Source organism: Neovison vison, chromosome 7 (genome assembly GCF_020171115.1).
Source record: "Neovison vison isolate M4711 chromosome 7, ASM_NN_V1, whole genome shotgun sequence".
In the NCBI taxonomy this organism is placed as follows: domain Eukaryota; kingdom Metazoa; phylum Chordata; class Mammalia; order Carnivora; family Mustelidae; genus Neogale; species Neogale vison.
In genome coordinates, this window is record NC_058097.1 from 57,926,351 (window position 1) to 57,943,528 (window position 17,178).

The 17,178-nt window shown below is 45.9% G+C and overlaps 1 protein-coding gene and 1 pseudogene across 1 annotated transcript; one reads left to right on the plus strand and one right to left on the minus strand.

Moving 5' to 3' along the window:
• Positions 1-1,724: 1,724 nt before the first annotated feature.
• LOC122912086 (zinc finger protein 345-like) lies at positions 1,725-16,939 on the plus strand. Its single transcript, XM_044257410.1, has 3 exons — positions 1,725-1,943; positions 4,872-4,998; positions 14,540-16,939. The coding sequence occupies exons 1-3, from the start codon at positions 1,911-1,913 to the stop codon at positions 16,855-16,857; spliced, it is 2,478 nt and encodes an 825-aa protein (XP_044113345.1). The 5' UTR covers positions 1,725-1,910; the 3' UTR covers positions 16,858-16,939.
• Positions 6,825-8,480, minus strand: LOC122912116 (annotated as a pseudogene).
• Positions 16,940-17,178: the final 239 nt, after the last annotated feature.

Sequence of the window (17,178 nt, forward strand, 5' to 3'; positions counted from 1 at the left end):
GTTGTTCTTCATTAACACTATGTGTTCTTATGTCATGGTCTACCAAGTGGCTCCAAAGTACTTTTGTACAGACATAAGTTGAAAACCCAACACGTGGGCACCTGGGTGGCTCAGTGGGTTAAGGCTGCTGCCTACGGCTCAGGTCACAATCTCAGGGTCCTGGGATTGAGCCCTGAATCGTGCTCTCTGCTCAGCAGGGAGCCTGCTTCTCTCTCTCTCTCTCTCTCCCCCTGCCTCTCTGCCTACTTGTGATCTCTCTCTCTCTGTCAAATAAATAAATAAAATGTTTAAAAAAGAAAAAGAAAACTGGGGTTCTGGGGAGGAGCCCCACATTGTATTCCCTGCTTAGTGGGGAACTACAGATACATAAAGTTTTTTGAAACTTTATGTCAAATAAATAAAATCTTTTTTAAAAAGATAAATTCTAACTAACAAAGCATAGCTGGAAGGGGGAGGGGAGGTTTCATTTGGAGAAAAAAAGACCTGGGAATACTCTGAGTTGGAAGGGTACATGTGGAATTCAGAGAACTAAGGGAGATCGATGCATTTATAGTACAATGTGTGATGAGGACCTGTGCCACCGAGGCACCCCTAAAAATAAAATCTTTTAAAAAGCCACACAGTTAGGGCGCCTGGGTGGCTCAGTGGGTTAAGCCGCTGCCTTCGGCTCAGGTCATGATCTCAGGGTCCTGGGATCGAGTCCCGCATCGGGCTCTCTGCTCAGCAGGGAGCCTGCTTCCCTCTCTCTCTCTCTCTGCCTGCCTCTCTATCTACTTGTAATCTCTGTCTGTCAAATAAACAAATAAAATCTTAAAAAAAAAAAAGCCACACAGTTATAAATTAGCTTTTAAAAAAATTTTAATGTATTTATTTGACAGAGAGAGATCACAAGTACGCAGAAAGGCAGGCAGAGAGAGAGAGAGAGAGAGAAGCAGGCTTCCTGCTGAGCAGACAACCCAATGCGATGCGGGGCTTGATCCCAGGACCCTGAGATCATGACCCCAGCTGAAGGCAGAGGCTTAACCCACTGAGCCACCAGGCGCCCCATAAATTAGCTTTTTATAAAATTTAGAGGATTTAGTATAGAGCTTCCAATTTTACTTCCACTTCTGTTGATTTTTGCTTCCATCTGTCAAAATCACCGATGACACAGGTAATGGAGAAGTTTTCTGCGGGAACCGGAAACGATCCCTGTTGTCCACCGGCATCACTTCAGGGCAGCCTAACATACCTTCTCTTGCTCTTCTGTTCTGGCCCTGTATGCAGTCTTTTTTCTTCTTCCTGACAAGCACATTAGTACCAAAGTGAGTAATGCTTCAGGCCATGCACATCTGAAGAACAACACCATAATGTTTCCAGCTGTGCGTGAACTCTTTTACGTCTGAACGACCTATGGAATGAGATGTCCTTTGATAGAGGATTTTCGGACATCTCAAATATTTTCATCCCCGTGGCGCAGGCTGAGCTTTTTAGAGTTAAAATAACGTCTGTCCGCCGCGTTTACCCACGAGCAAAGCGCCTCCCGCTGGGACGCAGGAGCACCACTACCATCCCGGGGCTGCCACCTGGACTGTCCTCTGGTCGAACGCTGTGAGCGCCCTTTGCGGCTACTACATTTCCCAGAACGTCTTGCGATGGGAGGCCGCAGTCATGAGCCAATGAGGGACCAAGGTAAGGGATATCCGCCCTGCGCTTCGCCTCGAGGCGGGGCTTCCGGTCCTCTTCATCCTAGTCGTTTCTGGTTCTCGTTGGTTCTTTCACCGGGTCCCAGGTTCGGGAACGCAGGGGCTGGGTCGTGGTGGCTCGACCAGAGGACGGGCGGGAGGAGGCGCTGTCCCGCCGCACAGACTTGGGTCCGCTGCTCAGCGACGCCACAGGGGACAGCTGGTCCCCTCCACCCACTGAGTCTGATGGCGGCGGCCGCGCCCGGGAACCAGGCGCAGGTAAGCGCTCGTCCCCCGGGCCCTCCCCCACCCAGACCCCGAAGGCCCGAGCGCGGGGCGCCTGCTCGCGGCCCTGCGGCCCAAGCCCCGGTGTCCGGGATAGGGAGGCGCCGGTGGGCGGGGGCGCGTGTGTGAGCGCCGGCCGGCTGCGTGCGGGAGCGGGCTCCGGGCTGAGGGGCCCCCGGGGCGGGGGCTGCAGGGGTCCTGAGGCGGGAGGATTCTGCCCTCAGGGGACGAGGGGACGGAGAGCGTGAGACGGAGACCCGTGGACTGGCGTGCCGCGGTGCGGTACCTTCACTCCTAGGGCCCTGGAGGGTCATGAGCAGAAGAGGGATGCAGTCTGTGTTAGGGTGTTAGCGGCTTTCCAGAAGCTGCGCGAGGGAGCACAGGCTGGAAAATGGGGGTGATGACGAGGGAGCCCTGGGAGTGGAGTTCTTGTCGGAGGTCGCAGAGCTGGTGGGAGGAGCACTGAGGCACAGAGGTTGGTCCGTTAACAGGTCACTTGACTGCAGAGGATGCCCAGCTTACTCAGTTTACCTTACTCTTCCCACAGTTTTTGGAGGCTGAATGGCACTTGTGGCACCTACAGAAGGAGGGAGAGGGTCTCCCAGTGCCTTGCGTGCCCTGACACCACCCCTATAGTGTATGGGATCGTGGTAACCTGAAACTCACATATTTTTCCAGCTGTTGGGTCTGGGACCTTCGAGATAACCCAAGTTCAGGGTCCTGCATGCAAGCCAAGGGTTACATGGAGGTGTTCTTTGTTTAGTCAGCCAGTGTAAACAGGTGTGGAAGGTTATCTCAGGAACAGATTCCAGTTCGTGTAAATGCTTGGAGGCGTGCTGGAGTTAGAAACAGGTCTTCAATCTTTCTGTTATGAACAAAGAGCAGATCAAGAATCAGGTCTGTAATGTGGGCTGCCTGAGAACTTGAGCATCTGTTAGTGAAGTAGCGGGCAGTTTGGATAGGAAGAAAGAGGAAAGAGTTGGTGATGCCCAGGTTTAGCAAGCTCCATGTGGCTGCTGTTCTCCAGTGGAGAACCGACTATGGAGTTAAGGAAGGAGACTGGGAGCCCGGAAGGAGGCAGTTGGCTATAATCGATGGATAGGAGTGCTGGCTGTGGGGGTTGAAGAAAGGGTTGGACTTTTGTCCATTTTTTAAGAAGGGCCAAGTAGACTTTTGGATGTTGTAGATGAGGGAGAGAAAGGAGGTGTCAGGGGTGATCTCAGGGTTTTTGGTCTTAGCAGCCAAAGCTATGGAAGGTCCATCATCTGGGATGGGGAAGTTGGTGGTAGGTTAATTTCCATTGAGAATATCTTAAGGTTTTTGGCCCTATTAAGAATCTGAGAAGTTTAAGAGAACTGAGTAAAAGCATCAGATGGTCTGCGGGACACACAGGTCTGGAATCTGGGGAGAGGTCCAGGATGGAGACATCCAAAAGTGATGGGTATTGATTGTGTGGACCAAGGGGGAGTTTTGGATCGCATATAGGAGGGGTTATGCAGGTTGTGGTGTCATGGTGGTAATGCTACTAGTGAGTTAGAAAGAAGAGGGTGCACGCTGAGGGAGAAATTTGATAGTGGGAGCAGTATAGAAGAGAGACATGATATGGCTATGGAGGCAGAGTAGTAATTAAATCAAGATGATAGGCCAGGCCCACTGTTTACTCACTACTGTACAGATTGACCAGAATCTTGTGGTGAGCTTTTATGGCATCTGTGGTGTTTCAGTCTTGCTGGTGGACAAGGTCTGCGGAAATGTGTTCATTTATGAGGGTCACTGTGCCTGGCTTGGAGACCAATGGGGATTTGATGTACCTTTATTTATTTATTTATTTTTTTAAAAGATTTTATTTATTTATTTGACAGACAGAGATCACAAGCAGGCAGAGAGGCAGGCAGGCAGAGAGAGGAGGAAGCAGGCTCCCCGCTGAGCAGAGAGCCCGATGTGGGACTCGATCCCAGGACCCTGAGATCATGACCTGAGCCGAAGGCAGCGGCTTAACCCACTGAGCCACCCAGGCGCCCTGATGTACCTTTAATGAAGGTTAAATGGAGACAGGAGGGTTATTGCTGCTAAGGGACAGCAAGGGAAGCACAGAAGTATCAGAGGGTCACATGTATCTGAAATTGACTTGTGGTTCTGGGTGACTAATACTGAAGCAAAGATCACGGGTCTTCCAAGCAGGCCTTCCAAGCAGCACTTGGGACTTTCTTTGTCAGTGGGAGCCATCAAAGGACAGGGGCTATACAAGATCATGTTTGAAATTTTCAAACACTCTGGTTGCCATGTGCCCGGTGTGTGGGTGAGTCCAGGGACATCCCTGTGGTGTGGGGCACAGAGATAGCAGAGCTGTGGGAAAGCATTTGAGAGATCCAAAGATGTGAGAGAGGTTTGGTCTTCGGAATGATGTGCACATTGAGAATAAGCATGAGCTGAAAAAAAAAAAAAAAAAAAAAAAAAGCATGAGCTGAGCACCCTAGTGCCCTGGTACAGGGAACCTCAGGGTGAAGCATGAGCCCATGTGGTTAGCTCTTGTGTGTACAATCTGAGAGATGTAGGGGAATTGCTTGGTAGAAGTGATAGGGCCCTGCAGCCCAGCCCAGAGCTTACATGACACTTATCTGTCCCCCTGCCTGTTGTTGCTGAGGGCTGCATGAATGGGATCGTGAGGAGAGAACAGCTCTTAGTCACTCTAAGGCCTGGTACTTCCTCTGGCGTGGGGAGCTCCAGAGGAGGAGAAGTGTGGGGTAGATGTAGAGGAGATGGAATGTGAGTTCTCAGAGAATGTTCTTAGTCACTCTAAGGCCTGGTACCTCCTCTGGCGTGGGGAGCTCCAGAGGAGAAGAAATGTGGGGTAGTTGTAGAGGAGATGGAGTGTGAGTTCTCAGAGAATGTTCTTGGTTTTATCCATCCCATTCTTGACAGGGTGGCCTGACCTTTGAGGATGTTGCCGTGTACTTCTCCCAGGAGGAATGGCGTCTCCTTAATGAGGCTCAGAGAAGGCTGTACCGCGATGTGATGCTGGAGAACTTTACACTTCTGTCCTCACTGGGTAAGGCCCTCCTCCTCCCCAGCAATGTAAACTGGGTTTTGCATTACCCCCTGCAGAGGGTGCTTTGTCCTTTCCAGCACGTGGACCATAGGTACCGCTTGCTTCAGCAGTTTCTTGGATAGTCTCTGTCCTTGCTGGGGCTGGGTTTTCACAGCCCCCTCTGCTCTCCCCACGGACCCAGTGCTGTCTGCGCTGACCCCTCGCAGGAGGAATTGGAGTTCAGTAGACTTGCAGTGAGGCTAGTGGATGGTGTCTTGTTTGTCCTCTCCCTGGCCAGGTCATCTCTCTAGGTCTGTGTTACTTTTGTGTCCCTGGTTTTGTATCCTTTTTTATCTGACAGTTCATTGTGCTTCCTTATGCTGGGAATTACAGGTATTATCGTGGTCCTTACCCACCTGGACCATGGACTGTATTTTTAAGACTGTCTTGTACTGTTTTACTTACAGTGTTTAGATTTCTTTCCTTTTTTTTTTTTTTTTTTTTTTTTTAAAGATTTTATTTATTTATCAGAGAGAGAGAGGGAGAGAGCAAGCACAGGCAGACAGAATGGCAGGCAGAGGCAGAGGGAGAAGCAGGCTCCCTGCTGAGCAAGGAGCCCGATGTGGGACTCGATCCCAGGACGCTGGGATCATGACCTGAGCCGAAGGCAGCTGCTTAACCAACTGAGCCACCCAGGCGTCCCTCTTTCCTTTTTTTAAAACAGCATTATTGAGGCGTAACTGACAAGTAATATTGTGTGTATTTATATTTAAAGTAGTTACTGCTAGGACTTGATATTCATATACATTATGACATGATTACTCCAAACAGCTTAATTAACGAATCTGTCGCTGTGCATTTTACCTTTTTGGGGTGTATAAGAATACTTAAGATCTGTTCTCTTAGCAAATTCAAGTATGCAGCTCAGCATTATTATTAACTGTACTCCCCATGCTGTGCATTAGGTTCACAGAACTGCATCAGTTTGTAGCTGACAGTAGCTCCCTGTTTCCTGTGGCCCCCAGCCCCTGACATTCTATTCTTTGTTTCTGTGGGTTGAACAGTGTGTTGTTGTTGTTGTTGTTTAACTACAAAGCAAAAATAGTTTAATTCATTCTTTCTTCCTTCCTTCCTTCCTTCCTTTCTTCCTTTCTTTTTTTTTTTTTTTTAAATTATGTTGTATTTTTTTTTTTTTTTTTTTTTTTTTTTTAGATTTTATTTATTTATTTGAGAGAGAGAGACAGTGAGAGAGAGCATGAGCAAGGAGAAGGTCAGAGGGAGAAGCAGACTCCCCATGGAGCTGGGAGCCTGATGTGGGACTCGATCCCGGGACTCCAGGATCACGCCCTGAGCCGGAGGCAGTCGTCCAACCAACTGCGCCACCCAGGCGTCCCGTTTTCTTCCTTTCTTTTATTTATTTTATTTTATTTATTTGACAGAGAGAGAATACAAGCAGGGGGAGAGGGAGAAGCAGGCTTCCTGCTGAGCAGGGCGGCTCAGTCCCAGAACCCTGAGGTCCTGGGATCATGATTTGAGCCAAAGGCCGACACTTGACAACTGAGCCACCCAGTGCCTGTTTTAATACCTTTAAAATCCAAATTTTTCTTTCAAATCATTCATAAAAAAGATTTTCAAGTCAGAATTAACACCTCAGGGCGCCTGGGTGGCTCAGTGGGTTCAAGCCTTTGCCTTCAGCTCAGGTCATGATCTCAGGGTCCTGGAATTGAGCCCCACATCGGGCTCTCTGCTCAGTGGGGAGCCTGCTTCCCTCCTCTCTCTGCCTGCCTCTCTGCCTACTTGTGATTTCTCTCTGTCAAATAAATAAATAAATTCTTCAAAAAAAAAAATTGTAAAAAAAAGAACACCTCAGTTAGTCAAGCATCAGGAAGCGACATTACAGGTGTTTAGTATACAAAGGGACATCTGTTCCTCAGTCACTTCCTTCTCATGTCTGTTTCCAGAATCGTACAGACTCTTTCACTTCTCTCCACTCCCCATGCCACTATTTCTTCAGATCATGAAGACTGAATTTGTTGAACACCAGAAATCTGTTGATACGACATCCTATAAACCATGACACGTGGTTGTTGACCGTCTGCAGTTACTAGGCCAGCTGGTAACTGGTTAGGAAGTGCCTCCTCTGGAAGTTCTTCACTTAGTCCATCTATAGCTATGACTCTGCCACCAGTTCCTTTTTCTCCTTTCATAGCCTCTCTGAATTTCTTCTTTTTTTTTTTTTTTAAGATTTTTATTTATTTGACAGATCACAAGTAGGCAGAGAGACAGGCAGAGAGAGGAAGGGAAGCAAGCTCCCTGCTGAGCAGAGAGCCCGATGTGGGGCTCGATCCCAGGACCCTCGGATCATGACCCGAGTTGAAGGCAGAGGCTTAACCCACTGAACCACCCAGATGCCCCAGCCTCTCTGAATTTCTGAAGGTATAATTTTAGAGGTTCAACATAACTGTCACAGCCTGAGGTCAGCGTAGCAAAGAGGATATCTTCTCCCTTGATTGTCTTCTGTTTCTCTTCATGACATTTTTCACTTGCTTCAGATGTTATAAAGCTGATGAACTCAGTTTTTAAAAATTTTTTTATTTACTTTTTTTTTAGTTTTTAAGATTTTATTTATTTATTTGACAGAGAGAGACACAGCGAGAGAGGGAACACAAGCAGGGGGAGTGGAAGAGGGAGAAGCAGGCTTCTGCAGAGCAGGGAGCCCGATGTGGGGCTCGATCCCAGGACCCTGGGATCATGACCCAAGTCCAAGGCAGTCGCCCAACCGACTAAGCCATCCAGGTGCCCCTCTTTTTAAAAAAAAAAAAAAAAAAGAAGATTTATTTATTTATTTACTTGACAGATTGCAAGTAGGCAGAGAGGCAGGCAGAGAGAGAGGGGGAAGAGGCTCCCTGCTGAGCAGAGAGCCCGATGTAGGGCTCAATCCCAGGACCCTGGGATCATGACCTGAGCCAAAGGCAGAGGTTTTAACCCACCTAGCCACCCAGGCGCCCTTACTTATTCTTTTTTTTTTTTTTTTTTAAGATTTTATTTATTTATTTGACAGAGAGAGATCACAAGTAGGCAGAGAGGCAGGCAGAGAGAGAGAGAGGAGGAAGCAGGCTCCCCGCTGAGCAGAGAGCCCGATGCGGGACTTGATCCCAGGACCCTGGGATCATGACCTGAGCCGAAGGCAGCGGCTTAACCCACTGAGCCACCCAGGCGCCCCATCCCTTACTTATTCTTGAACACAGTTTTCTCTTTGAGGTATGGCATTTTTCATTATTCTTGCTACATTTGCAGTTGGAAGATAGATATCTTGTTCTCTGAAACTATCTTTTGAACCATTTGTGTCTTCATGATCCTTCATGCTGTCCTCAGTGTCCTCATGAGGCTGAATCACATAGTGGCTCATGAGGCTGAATCACATAGTGGCTTCTTCCCATGTGATCTACAGAAATGCCTAGTAGAGAAGCATCTGTTGTAGCACTGTGGGCACCCATTGTCATGAAATTCTGTCAGAACCATGTTGTCATTGGTGTTCAGGGACACCTTTCTAAAAATGGGTCCTGATATTTGCCCGCTTTCAACCTTTGGGGCATGTCCAGGGACTGCAAGCTACCAGGTGGCTGCATTTTTTTTTTCTTTTCTTTTCTTTTTTTAATGATAGACAGTTGGGTGCCTGGGTGGCTCAGTGGGTTAAAGCCTCTGCCTTCAGCTCAGGTCACGATCTCGGTCCTGGGATCAAGACCCACGTTGGGCTCTCTGCTCAGCAGGGAGCCTGCTTCCCCCTCTCTCTCTGCCTGCCTTTCTGCCTACTTGTGACCTCTTTCTGTGTCAAATAAATAAATAAATAATCTTTAAAAAAAAATAAAATAAATGATAGACAATTGTTTTGGGTGTTTTTTTTGTTTTGTTTTGTTTTTTTTAGTTTATTTGACAGAGACACAGCAAGAGAGGAAATACAAGCAGGGAAACTAGCAGAGGAAAAGCAGGCTTCCCACGGAACTGGGAGCTCGATGCAGGGCTCAATCCCAGGTCCCTGGGATCACGACCTAAGCCTTAGGCAAATGCTTAACGACTGAGCTGCCTGGGTCCCCCTGATGTCTGCATTGTTTGCATGTAAGCCAGACTGCAGGGAGACCAAATCCACTCCTTCCTCCCTGGCACCTCGTTTCCTCCCCACAAAGGTGTGCAGGCTGGCCGTGGCCCCACTTCCTCACCGACTCTCAGTCCTACTGGTGCATGGCCACCAACTCTGGTGTCCTTTCCCCGACTTACCCGCCCAGGCCCTGGGCTGCGCCCAACACATGCTGACCACCCCCCGCCCAGGGCACTAGGGCACCGGGGTGGACAAAGCTGCCCTGCCTTACCCTGCCACACCCCCACCAGGTGGTGGGGGACATTGGGGACAGGGCCCAGCTCCCCTCACAAAATGGAGCTGGCCGGGGAGCCGCCTCCAAGGGTGGGGAGATTGGCGGTGGTGGCCTGGCCCGTGTCCTGGCCTGGCTCCCTGCTCCTGGGCTGGGAGCACACAGAGCTCACCACATGGAGGCCCGGCACCTGCTCCCTGCTCCCTGGCTGGACCTGCAGTGGGAGCAGCATTGTAGGCGCCTACCGGCTGGCTACGAACAGGTGGGGGGGAGGCGAGTGGCCCTGGCCAGTGTGGTGGTGGGCCTGCCTCTTTTATTTATTTTCTTCATTGTCTGTTTTTGGTGTCCTAGTCAAAGATCGGTTGACCATGTGTGCATGGGTTTACTTCTCCGGCTCTCTGTTCTCTTCCATTGGTCTGTTTTAATACTAGTACCTTATGTTTTGATTATAGTTTTGGAGTATTTTGAAATCAAGGAGTGTGATGTCTCCAGCTTTGTTCTTTTTCAAAATTGCTTTGGTTATTTGGGGTTTTCTTTGGTTCCATACAAATTTAAGGAGTGTTTTTTCTATTTCTGTGTAAAATGTCAATGGAATTTTTTTGCGAATATCAAAAGCGAGAACAAGATATTTAAGAATGTTGGATATCTTTCTGTCTGTCTTCAGTTTCTTTCATCAGTTTCTTCTTATTTTTAGGATATAGATCTTTCACCTCCTAGGTTAAATTTCTTGGAGTATTTTATTCTTTTTTTTTTTTTTTTTTTAAAGATTTCACTCATTTATTTGACAGAGAGAGATCACAAGTAGGCAGAAAGGCAGGCAGAGAGAGAGGAAGGGAAGCAGGCCCCCTGCTGAGCAGAGAGCCCGATGCGGGACTCAATTCCAGGACCCTGAGATCATGACCTGAGCCGAAGGCAGCGGCTTAACCCACTGAGCCACCCAGGCGCCCTATTCTTTTTTTAAAAAAAGATTTTATTTATTTATTTGACACACAGAGAAAGATCACAAGCAGGCGGAGGGGTCGGGGAAGCAGGGTCCCCGCCGAGCAGAGAGCCCAACGTGGGACTCAATCCCAGGACCCTGAGATCGTGACCCGAGCGGAAGGCAGAGGCTTAACCCACTGAGCCACCGAGGCGCCCAATTTTATTCTTTTTGATGCTATTTTAAGTGGATTATTTTCTCAATTTTTTTTCAGATACTTTATTAGTAGTGTATGTAAATGCAGCTTAGTTTTGTATATTGATTTTTTTTTTAATCTTGCAACTTCACTGAATTCATTTATTTAATAGTGTTTTGGGGAGTCTTTTTTTTTTTTTTTTTAAGATGGAATATTGCTTGATAGGTTTTTTTTTTTTTTTTTTTTTTTATTTGTCAGGAAGAGACCATAAGCAGGGAGAATGGCAGACAGAAGGAGAAGCAGGCTCCCTGCTGAGCAAGGAGTCCAGTGTGGGACTTGATCCCAGGACCCAGGGATCATGACTCCAGCTGAAGACAGACACTTAACTGACTGAGCCTTGCAGGTGTCCCAGTGTTTTGGTGGATTCTTTATAGTTTTCTATATGTAAGATTATGTTACCTGCAAACAGATAACTTTACTTCTTCCATTCCTTTTATTTATTTATTTTTTTAAATAATATGATGATTTTTTAAAATAATATGATGCCTTTTATTTATATTTTTTTCGTTAATTACTCAGGGCTAGGATTACCACTGCTGTTATGTTGAATAGAAGTGGAGCGAGCAAGCACCTTGTCTTGTTCCTGACAAGGAACAGAGACAAGGACAGAGGCCGGGGGAGGGGAAGAGGGAAGCTTTGAGCTTTTGATCGTTGAATGTATTAGTTGTGGGCCTGTCAGATATACTGAGGTTCGTTGCTTATATATCTAATTTGTTGGTGATTTTTTTTTTATCATGAAAGCATATTGAATTTTACCAGATGCTTTTTCTGCATCTATTGATATGGCTATACGATTTTTACCCTTTGAACTGTTATTCAGTTATGGTGGTGTATCATGTGTATTGGTTTACACATGTTGAACTATCCTTGCATCTCAGGGATAAATCCTGATTGATTGTATTGTCTGATGCTTGTAATGTGCTTTTGGATTTGGTTTGCAAGGATTTTTTCTTTTAGGAATCTTGCATTTCTGTTCATCAAGGATATTGGTCTGTAATTTTCTTCTCTTGCATTGTGCTTAAATGCCTTTGACATCAGGGTAATGCTGGCCTTGCAAATGAGTTTGGAAGTGTTCCCCCTTCAGTTGTTTGGAAGACTTCAAGAAGGATGGGGATACCTGGGCAGCTCTCTCGGTTTGTTGAGCATCTGACTATTGATTTCAGCTCAGGTCATGATCTCAGGGTTGTGAGATGGAGCTTGGTGGCGGGCTTCATGCTCAGTGAAGATTCTGCTTGAGATTCTCTCTTTCCCTCCCTCTGCCCCTCCCCCTGCTCGTGCTCTGTCTCTATCTCTCTAAAATAAATAGATCTTTGGGGCATCTGGGTGGCTCAGTCATTAGACATCTGCCTTCTGCTTGGGTTGTAATCCCAGGGTTCTGGGATCCAGCCGCACGTTGGGCTCCCTGCTCAGGAGAAACTCCGCTTCTCCCTCTCCCACTCCCCTTGCTTATATTCCCTCTCTCGCTGTGTCTCCCTCTCTCAAATAAATGGATAAATTATTTAAATAAATACATAAAATAGACCTTTGGGAAAAAAAGATGGTGTTAATTCTCTAACTATGTTGTGGAATTCCTTCTGATTCTATCTGGTCCTGGGCTTTTCTTTGTGGAACATTTTCTCCTTGCCAGTTACGAGTCTGTTCACATTTTCTATTTCTTCATTATTCAGTATTGTCAGGTTGTACCTTCCTTCCTTCCTTCCTTTCTTTTTTTGGTTTGGTAGTTTGTAGGTTTCTGTGAATTTATCCGTGTTTTCTGGGTTATCCAATTTGTTGGCATATAATTGTTCATTGTAGCCTTTTGATAGGTTGTATTCCTGTGCTGTCGGTTGTGATGTTTCCTTTTTTATTTCTGATTTTATTTGAGTCTTTCTTTTTTCTTAGTCTAGTTAAACATTTGTCAGTTTGTTTTATCTTCTCAAAAACCCAACTCTTAGTTGCATGGGTCTTTTCTGTTGTTTTTTTTAATGTCTATTTCATTTATTTCTGCTCTGGTCTTTGTTACTTGCTTCTTTCTGCTTTGACCTTACTTTGTTCTTTTTCTCATAGGTTGAGGTATTAAGTTGCTTATTTAAAATTTTTATTTTTTCTTGGGGCACCTGGGTGGCTCAGTGGGTTAAAGCCTCTGCCTTCAGCTTAGGTCATGATCCTGGGGTCCTGGGATTGAGCCCCACATTGGGCTTTCTGCTTGGCGGGGAGCCTGCTTCCCTCTCTCTCTCTGCCTGCCTCTCTGTGAAATAAATAAATAAAATCTTTAAAATAAATAAAAACAAAATTTTTCCTTTTTTTTAATTTAAAAAATTAAAAAAAATTTTTTTAATTATTTGACAGACAGAGATCACAAGTAGGCAGAGAGGCAGGCAGAAGAGAGAGGGGGAAGCAGGCTCCCTACTGAGCAGAGAGCCCAATATGCAGGGTTCCATCCCAGGACCCAGGGATCATGACCTGAGCCGAAGGTAGAGGCTTTAACCTACTGAGCCACCCAGGCACCCCCAAATTTTTCTTTTTTCTTAATGTAGATATTTATTGGTATAAACTTCCCCCTTATAACTGATTTTCCTGCATCTGTAAGGTTTAATGTGTTGGGTTTCTATTTTCATTTGTGTACATAGATTTTTTTTTTAATTTTTTTTTTAATTTATTTGACAGACAGAGATCACAAGTAGGCAGAGAGGCAGGCAGAGAGAGAGAGGAAGGAAAGCAGGCTCCCTGCTGAGCAGAGAGCCCGATGCGGGGCTCGATCCCAGGACCCTGGGATCATGACCTGAGCCGAAAGCAGAGGCCTTACCCCACTGAGCCACCCAGGCGCCCCTGTGTACATAGATTTTTTTATTTCTTCTTTGATCCATTGTTTGTTTGGAAGAATGTTGTTTAAATTCCACATATTTGTGATATTTTCCAGCTTTACTTCTGTTAATGATTGCTAGCTTCGTGCCATGTAGTTGGAAAAGATACTTGATATGATTTTAGTCTTCTTAAATGTTAAGAATTGTTTCTTGGGGTGCCTGGGTGGCTCAGTCGGTTAAGCATCTGCCTTCAGCTCAGGTCATGATCCCAGGGTTTTGGGATTCAGTCTCTCATTGGGCTCCCTGCTTGTCTGGGAACCTGCTTCTCCCTCTGCCTCTCCCCCTGGCTGTGCTTGCTTTCTCTCAAATAAAAAAATACAATCTTAATTTATCTGAGAGAGGCAGAAAGATCATGAACAGTGGGGAAGGATAGCGGGAGAAGCAGACTCCCCACTTAGCAGGGAGCCTGATGTGTGGGACTCGATTTCAGGACCCTGGGATCATGACCTGAGCTGAAGGCAGATACTTACCTGACTGAGCCACCCAGGTGCCCCAAATAAATAAATAAAATCTTTAAAGTAAAAAAAAAAAAAAGTGTGCCTGGATGGCTCAGTCAGTTAAACATCTGCCTTTGGCTCGGGTCATGACTCTGGAGCCCCATGTTGGGCTCCTGGCTGAGCAGGGATTTGCTTCTCCCTCTGACCCTTACCCCTCTCATGCTCTCACTCTCTCAAATAAATGGATAGAATCTTTAAAAAAAAAAAAAAAAAAAGGTTTCATGACCTAACATATGAGAGTTCTCGAGAATGTTCCAGGCATTCTTGAGAAGAATGTATTCTGTTGCAATTGAAGGACATCTTCTGTATATATCTGTTAAGTGCATTTGGTGTAAGTGCAGTTCAACTCCAACATTTTCTTATTGATTTTCTGTCTGGATCATCTGTCCATTGTTGATAACAGGTTATTGAAGTCCTCTACTGTTACTGCATTGCTGTCTATTTCTGTTATTTGCTTAATATATTTAGGTGCTTGGATATTGGGTACATATTATATCCTTTTGATGCATTGACTTCTTTATCATTTTGTAGAGTTTTTTTTTGTCGGGTAATTTTTTACTTTAAGGTCTACTTTGACATTAGAATAGTTATCTGCTCATTTTTGCTTTTCATTTGTATATTTGTAATTGGATTGCTCTCTTCCAATAAAGTGTACGTCACAAGTGTTTCTTTGTGTTCAGGTTGCTCCTGTCGAGCAGAGGCTGTGGAGGCACCCTTTGAACAGAGCATTTCTGTAGATGTGTCACAGGCCAGGACTCCGAAGGAACCTCGGTCTTCCCAGAAGACCCACCCCTGTGAGATGTGTTCTTCAGTCTTGAGAGAGATTTTCCACTTGATTGGGCACCAGGGAAAACAGAACAACCAGAAACTCTTCAAGTATGGAGCACGTGTGAAACAAATTTATCCTAGTGCAAACCTTCAACAGCATGAGAAGCAAGCCATAGGAGAAAAACCCATCAGAAGCAGTGTGGACAGGGCTTCACTTGTGAAGAGCAGCAATTTCCATGATTCGGGAAAGCCCTTAATGTATAAGGAGGTTGAGAAGGACTTCCTAGCCACCTCAGAGCATCAACAACAACAGACCACTCATACTGGGGAGAATAAAATCACTGAGCGTGGGGTAACTTCTCAGAGCATGAAAAGTCATCGCACCTGGGAAGAATGTAAGAAAGCCATTGGTCCCAAACACACACTTGTTCAGGACCAGGGTGTCCACACTGGAAGACAGTGTCTCATGTGCCCTGAATGTGGAAAAACATTCAGGTACAAATCCTCACTTATAATTCATCAGAGAGTCCATACTTCTGACAGGCTTCATGTGTGTCGTGACTGTGGCAAATCCTTTAGGGGAAGCTCAACCCTCAGTCAGCATCGAAGAATTCATGCTGGGCCAAGGCAGTGCAAATGTAGCAAGTGTGGGAAATCCTTTAGCCAAAAATTTGTCCTCGTTCATCCTCAGAGAAGTCAAACTGATGAAAATTGTTACGTGTGCCGTGTATGTGCTCAGACTTTTAGCCAGAGCTCCATCCTTACTCAACAACGTACGGTTCATACTGGAGAAATGAGTTATGAGTGTACTGAATGTGGGAAATCTTTTAGACGAAAATCTGATCTCATTGAACACTGGAGAGTACACACAGGAGAAAGGCCTTATGAATGTAGTGAATGTGGAAAATCTTTTACTTCTAGCTCTGCGCTCCGTTACCATCAGAGAATTCACACTGGAGAAAAACCTTATAAATGCAGTGAATGTGGAAAGTCTTTTACCTCTAGCTCTGGCCTCCGTTATCATCAGAGAATTCACACAGGAGAAAGACCATATGAGTGTAATGATTGTGGGAAATCTTTTACCCAAATAAATCACCTCATTATACACCGAAGAGTTCACACAGGAGAAAGGCCTTATGAATGCAGTGAATGTGGGAAATCTTTTAGCCACAAATCTTACCTCTCTCAGCACCAGAGAGTTCACACAGGAGAAAGGCCTTATGAATGCAGTGAATGTGGAAAATCTTTTACCTCCGGGTCTGCCCTCTGTTATCATCAGAGAGTTCACACTGGAGAAAAACCTTATGAGTGTAGCGAATGTGGGAAATCTTTTACCAATGGACCAATACTAATTCGACACCGTAGAGTTCACACAGGAGAAAGGCCTTATGAGTGCAGTGAATGTGGGAAATCCTTTACCCAAAGAAATCACCTCAATATACACCAGAGAGTGCACACAGGAGAAAGGCCTTATGAGTGCAGTGAGTGTGGAAAATCCTTTACATCTGGCTCTGCCCTTCGTTATCATCAGAAAGTGCACATTGGAGAAAGGCCTTATGAGTGCAGAGAATGTGAGAAGTCTTTTACCTCTACCTCTGCCCTCCGTTGTCATCAGAGAGTTCACACAGGAGAAAGGCCTTTTGACTGCAATGAATGTGGGAAATCTTTTAGGGATAGTTCCCAGCTGAGTCAACACCAGAGAGTTCACACTGGAGAAAAGCCTTATGAATGTAGTGATTGTGGGAGATCCTTTAGTCAGAATTCATACCTCTCTAAACACCGGAGAGTTCACACTGGAGAAAGGCCTTATGAGTGCAGTGAGTGTGGGAAATCTTTTACTTCTGTCTCTGCCCTCGGTTATCATCAGAGAGTTCACACTGGAGAAAGGCCTTATGAGTGTAGTGAATGTGGGAAATCTTTTACCAATAGCTCCATACTGATTCGACATCGCAGAGTTCACACAGGCGAAAGGCCACATGAGTGCAGCGAATGTGGGAAGTCCTTCACCCAAAGAATTCACCTCATTATTCACCGGAGAGTTCACACAGGAGAAAGGCCTTTTGAGTGCAGTGAGTGTGGGAAATCTTTTACCTCTCGTTCCACCCTACATTATCATCAGAGAGTTCACACAGGAGAGAGGCCTTACGACTGCAGTGAATGTGGGAAATCTTTTAGCCGAAAATCTAATCTTTCTCAGCATCGGAGAGTTCACACCGGCGAAAGGGCTTAGATGGGTAGGAAATGTAGTTTCCTTGTTCAGTGTAATGATACCAGAGGAAATCCTTTGCGAGGCACCATTTGTCTGAATTTAGTCTTCTACATCGAAGTGCCAATAGCAGAGAGATTTCCCTTAAGTTTCAGTTACGTGGAAGCACGTGTACCTATGTTGCATTTTCTAAACTGCCCAGGGCTCTTTCCAGAATTATGTCGCTGCCAGTCTGTGGCCAAAGCTGTGTACTTCTACCACCTGGCAAGTCTCCACAACGTGCATCAGTCATCACCCCACTGTGCTCAGGGAAGCTGACCTCTGTTCTCATTTGTTGGAGGAAAT

Bases quoted from the DNA above. Each gene is read 5' to 3' on its own strand.
- LOC122912086 (XM_044257410.1), top strand. From the start codon at position 1,911: ATGGCGGCGGCCGCGCCCGGGAACCAGGCGCAG. The intron at 1,944-4,871 runs GTAAGCGCTCGT...CATTCTTGACAG, and splicing joins CGCCCGGGAACCAGGCGCAG to GGTGGCCTGACCTTTGAGGA. The intron at 4,999-14,539 runs GTAAGGCCCTCC...CTTTGTGTTCAG, and splicing joins TACACTTCTGTCCTCACTGG to GTTGCTCCTGTCGAGCAGAG.